The 4,892-nt window shown below is 37.1% G+C and overlaps 1 protein-coding gene across 1 annotated transcript in view; it reads left to right on the top strand.

The window, feature by feature from the left end:
• Positions 1-852: 852 nt before the first annotated feature.
• The window catches only part of Rad1 (Radiation insensitive 1), a 6,199-nt gene continuing 2,159 nt past the window's right edge, over positions 853-4,892 (top strand). Inside the window, exons 1-3 of the mRNA XM_043027071.2 lie at positions 853-1,029; positions 3,372-3,470; positions 4,549-4,700. Coding sequence (XP_042883005.1) covers positions 919-1,029; positions 3,372-3,470; positions 4,549-4,700 — 362 coding nt within the window. The 5' untranslated portion in view covers positions 853-918. The remainder of the gene's footprint in view (positions 1,030-3,371; positions 3,471-4,548; positions 4,701-4,892) is intronic.

The following is a 4,892-nucleotide window of genomic DNA, read 5'->3' on the forward strand; positions in this document are numbered from 1 at the left end:
TGGTACTGTAAAAGCGCATATAACTACTGGATGTACTTTTTCATGATACTTCCATTAAATATGAAAAGACTGTAAAATGTGTTTAAACTTTTCTGATACAATCACACACTTTCATGAGAGAGAGAGGAGATAGCAGTGCCAGTTTCTGTTGTCTCAAAGGTATCATAATCAACCTTTTGATATCTCTTTGATAATGATTTTTTCCGCGTTGTTACAAGCAGTTGCCATTGTCATGAAAAAAGTTAATGACAACTACAAAAGGAACATATAAATCATTGCTTCGGGAAAGGTCGACGGTGCATGAAACTCTGGGTATGCATTTTTAACTCCGTTCCATTCGACTAAGTGTATTTCCAGCATTTATTTAAGATTTTTAATCCCCCCCTTATTTGACGAGTCTTTTTACGTCTCTATTAAAAGTTTATTTTGGCATCGAATTACTACAGCCAAGAATGTGCGGACGAGTTTTTGCGAGTTTGAACGTGTCCGGTTAATACGTAACATCCAGCACAGATGAATCAGATTTGTGATACATCCTCTGCTTACGGCAAGTGAAGGGTGAGCACAGGTTACTGTTATAGAAAAAGAGTTATGTAATTGAATCATATCTTTCTAAAGATAAAAATGTCTAAAGATACAAATGTAATTTGTTGCGCTGCTTAGAATAACAGTTCCATATAATATCTTTTGCATAATACCATTCTATATATTCAGCATATAACATCATTGACGCATAATTACGAAGTCTCTGCTTATATACAGATATACATATATATACATACATATATACACATACAGGTATATGAAGATAGTAATCTCTATTTCAAATTACAAAATTTGACAAGAATTACAACAAACAGTGTTGGATGTACCAGCTGTTGCTTATGCGGACCATTGGAATCACAAACGTCAAGAAAAATGTCATTTTCATCTCAGTTGGACGATGAACACAATGATTATCAGTTGATGACCAAAATCGACAATGCCAAGAATGTGTTGCATCTATTGAAAGCTGTCAATTTTCGTGATGTGAGTTAGAAGTTTGTAATTGAAGTATAGTAAGAAAGAACTCGTCAAATCTTGTCAAAACTTGAAGAATGAATGTGATTTAAAACCTCAAAGAGCGCCAGGTTATTTACTACTGTTTACCTCTCGATGGGCATTGCTGCTTCTTAATAGTTACATTTCTCAGTATGGAATCGTGCGGCCATGGCTCCTGAGAATCCACAAAACAAAAGATCACTAATAACTAGGCTTGAATTTAAGCTTATTTTGAGAGAGCGGATTTACGTTCGCTTAATTAGAGCTCACATGCCACTGACACTTCACTCAGCTTCAGTCAGTTGGTTTCACTTAATGCACCTCCAGTATTAACCCATTGCAGACGGAGATAAATTTGCTTGCCCAGCCTCCAGGATAGGTTTTATTTTAGAGAGAGACAGCTTGAAGCAATATAATTTGAAGCATCCCAATCTCTTTCAGTCATTCATTGCAAAACTAGAGCAGTTTTTGTGTTTTATTTTTTTTGTGTTTTATTGAGTTTAGAGACTTATATGTGCCATATGACAGGCTCTATCAGTGCTGCAGTTGACTAAAATTGTAGTATATTATCCATATTAGCTCATTATTTTCTTTATACTCAATGTGATAGAAGTATTACTGTTTTATGGGAGGACAAAAGGCAACTTTATTTTTTCGTATTTTTGTGCTGTCATGAACGAATACGAAACATATAACCACCTACAATAAAGATAACAAGAAGAGGTAGGGAAGAGGAATGAAACCTGTTCTTGTGACTGTGAGTGCCACAGTGAAAGGCATCCATATTGGCACAGGAGCACATTTTAGACACTGGGTATGGATTGAGTCACTTTCCTCTTCTCGTTCTGCCTGCCAATCGTTCATCGGCGGTACTTTAGAGCAAGGGTTCATCAACTTAGTGTGTGCCATCGCTCTATAGAGACAGTGCTTGCTAGAGACCGTGGATGGGTGCCATTCAAGGCTCTCTCACCTGCTGGTGCTAGGAAAAAGTGGTGCCATCTAGGTTTTGGACGTTAAGCTTGCACGATATTACGGTAATTATAGTAATTAGGACTGCAGTAGCCATCATCACTCATTCCTTTTTCATAGCAAAATAAAATAGCACAGTGAGCCAAAATCCCTGAACGTCGTGTACGTCATGACGCCCGTCGTCAGGCCAAAGCTCCTACGTCATGTATGTCATGACACCCGTACGCAATGGGTTAATGAGATAATGTGGAGAATTAGTGTATCACTGGGACGTAAAAGATAGATTTAAGATAAAAATAGTAGTTACAAGTGATTCTTAATCCAAATGTCATGAAACTTACACTAGGTCATGTACAGATATAAGAGCTACAAACATGTACAATCCATGATATGTAGATCTGATATTGTAACAGACTGGATTCCTTGCAAATGGTATGTAGTATTTCAAATACATATGTCGAGATTCATATTCTGCTGGCTGCTTTGATATCAAACTAATCATAAAGAAAAATGAACTGATAAGAGTAGTTCTTCATTTTAAGCATGGAAGCGGTTGATATTGGACAAAATGGCAATATAGAGAATCAAGTCTAAATATTGTAAACCAGACAGTGACATTCCTCTCAAAAATATTGATTTCCATCTACAGGTCAGTTTTCATTTGGTTGCACCAAAAATTTGTTTTCAAGTTTTACTGATGGAAGGTCATGTTTATACCAAATTATCTGGTGGGACAGATTCTCAAAGGAGTTTTATGTTATGATTGTACCAAAGGCACTGGGACTTATGGCATAGATCAGAAACTATTTTTGATAGAAAATAAAGTTAATTGTTTATGTTTTGTCTATACATTTTCATTTGTCCATACATTTATATTTCTCATATTATCTCCCAACTTTAGCTGTTAACCCATTCCCGACGGGGGAATTCTAGCCTTGAATGTCCAAATGCCGGGGCGTTCGAATTATTAGGCCTAAATCAATTGAATGGCCGGCACAATACTGTGCCGCCCGGCAACTGGGCTTTTGAATGCGCGGTACACATGCTGTACCACCCCTCCTGTGTGGGTTAATGTAGCTTGAGAAGTAATCCAAGTTATAATTTAGTATGATATAACACAAGAAAAGATAAGAGTGATGTTTTTGACTCATATTTTGATCTAATGTATAAAGTTTTACCTTTGCTAGAGGTTTGCATGATATAATATTTCCAGTTTTATTCATGCCACTGCACTGAAATCTATACTATAATGTGAGTTACAATTATGTATATACCAAAAGTGGAATGAGTATAGTCACATAAAAAACTGCTTGTTGATGGTCATAGACAAATATTCTATTCTTATTCTTTTTCTTCAACAGACAGCCACAGTGTTTGCTAGTAGTAATGGATTGAAAGTCACAGTTGAAGAAGCAAAATGTATCCAAGCCAATGCTTTCATCCAGTCAGATATGTTCCAAGTAAGTATATCTGTTATAGCTTAGATGTACAATGAAATAATGGGTTAGTTTGTAGTAACACAGACTAAAAATATGTTTTGGACACGCACACATGCTCATGCGCACACGCACACGCACACGCACACGCACACGCACACGCACACGCACACGCACACGCACACGCACACGCACACGCACACGCACACGCACACACACATACACACACACACACACACACACACACACACACACACACACACACACACACACAAGGCAAACTATGTGCAGTAGTTCAACCAGTTTAAACACATAAATAGCTTCTCATTTTTGTATTTTTCCATAAACAGTACCTAGAAAGAGTATTTTCTTCAAGACTGTTGTGTTACTGCAATACCATGTTTAAATTAACCCATCCCCGACGGGGGAATTCTAGCCTTGAATGTCCAAATGCCGGGGCGTTTGAATGGCTGGCACAATACTGTGCCGCCCGGCCACTGGGCTTTTGAATGCGCGGTACACATGCTGTACCACCCGTCCAGAGAGGGTTAAGATATGTATTAATGTCTTCTGAATCTGAAAAAAAATAGCTACTGGAATTGCAGCTAACATGGCTAATGGCCAGTGATAAGCATAATTGTAAAAAGATGGTCATGAGGGGAATGGGCCCAAATTAGAACCCAACACTGAATTTTAGCAAACACTTTTAAAGGAGTCATTTCCATGATGATCAGTAGGTGTTGAACTCTCTTTTTTTTGGGTCTCTGCGGTGATCTTGGTGAAAAGGCAGTGTAAGATCATTTTTGTTCAATCTCTTTCATTGTCTAGCAGGAGTTTTATGCACTAATCAGAAGTCAGTCATAGAGTTATGGACCTGGATAAAAGAATTTTATCTTTTTATACAACAAAATCCTTCCTCATAATCTAGTGTCACACTGTAGGGATTTACAGAAATGTGTTTTTTTCTTCACATTTTCAGTTGTTCTACTGTTGTCTGGAATGACTTTTAAGTATCCCAAGTTCATATTTTGGACCCCCTTGGATTATCTTAACATATAATACTTTTGAGTGCCTGTGTATCTAAAGCTTATGACTCTTTCAGGAATACAACATTCAAGAGGATATGATAACATTCAAAGTGAACTTAAATGTTTTTGTTGAGTGTCTTAACATCTTTGGTGGCAGCAGTACCCCTGGCATTACACCAGCTCTGAAGATGTGCTACAATGGCTATGGCTCTCCACTTATTCTGTTGTGAGTGCATTTTGTCTTTTTTCAGTTTATTACTTGTTCCCTCATCCGGTATATTTCTATAGTATATTGTGAATTCCATTTAGCATTTAGTAAATGTATGTCATCTGCATTTTTTACATTATATTCTACTGTCAATAATTGCATGTTTAGATTTCATTAATATATTGTGCATATTGTTAATAGGCTTGAATG

The sequence above is a fragment of the Penaeus japonicus genome, unplaced genomic scaffold (assembly GCF_977035675.1).
Source record: "Penaeus japonicus unplaced genomic scaffold, GWHDUDI00000001_assembly GWHDUDI00000008, whole genome shotgun sequence".
In the NCBI taxonomy this organism is placed as follows: Eukaryota; Metazoa; Arthropoda; class Malacostraca; order Decapoda; family Penaeidae; genus Penaeus; species Penaeus japonicus.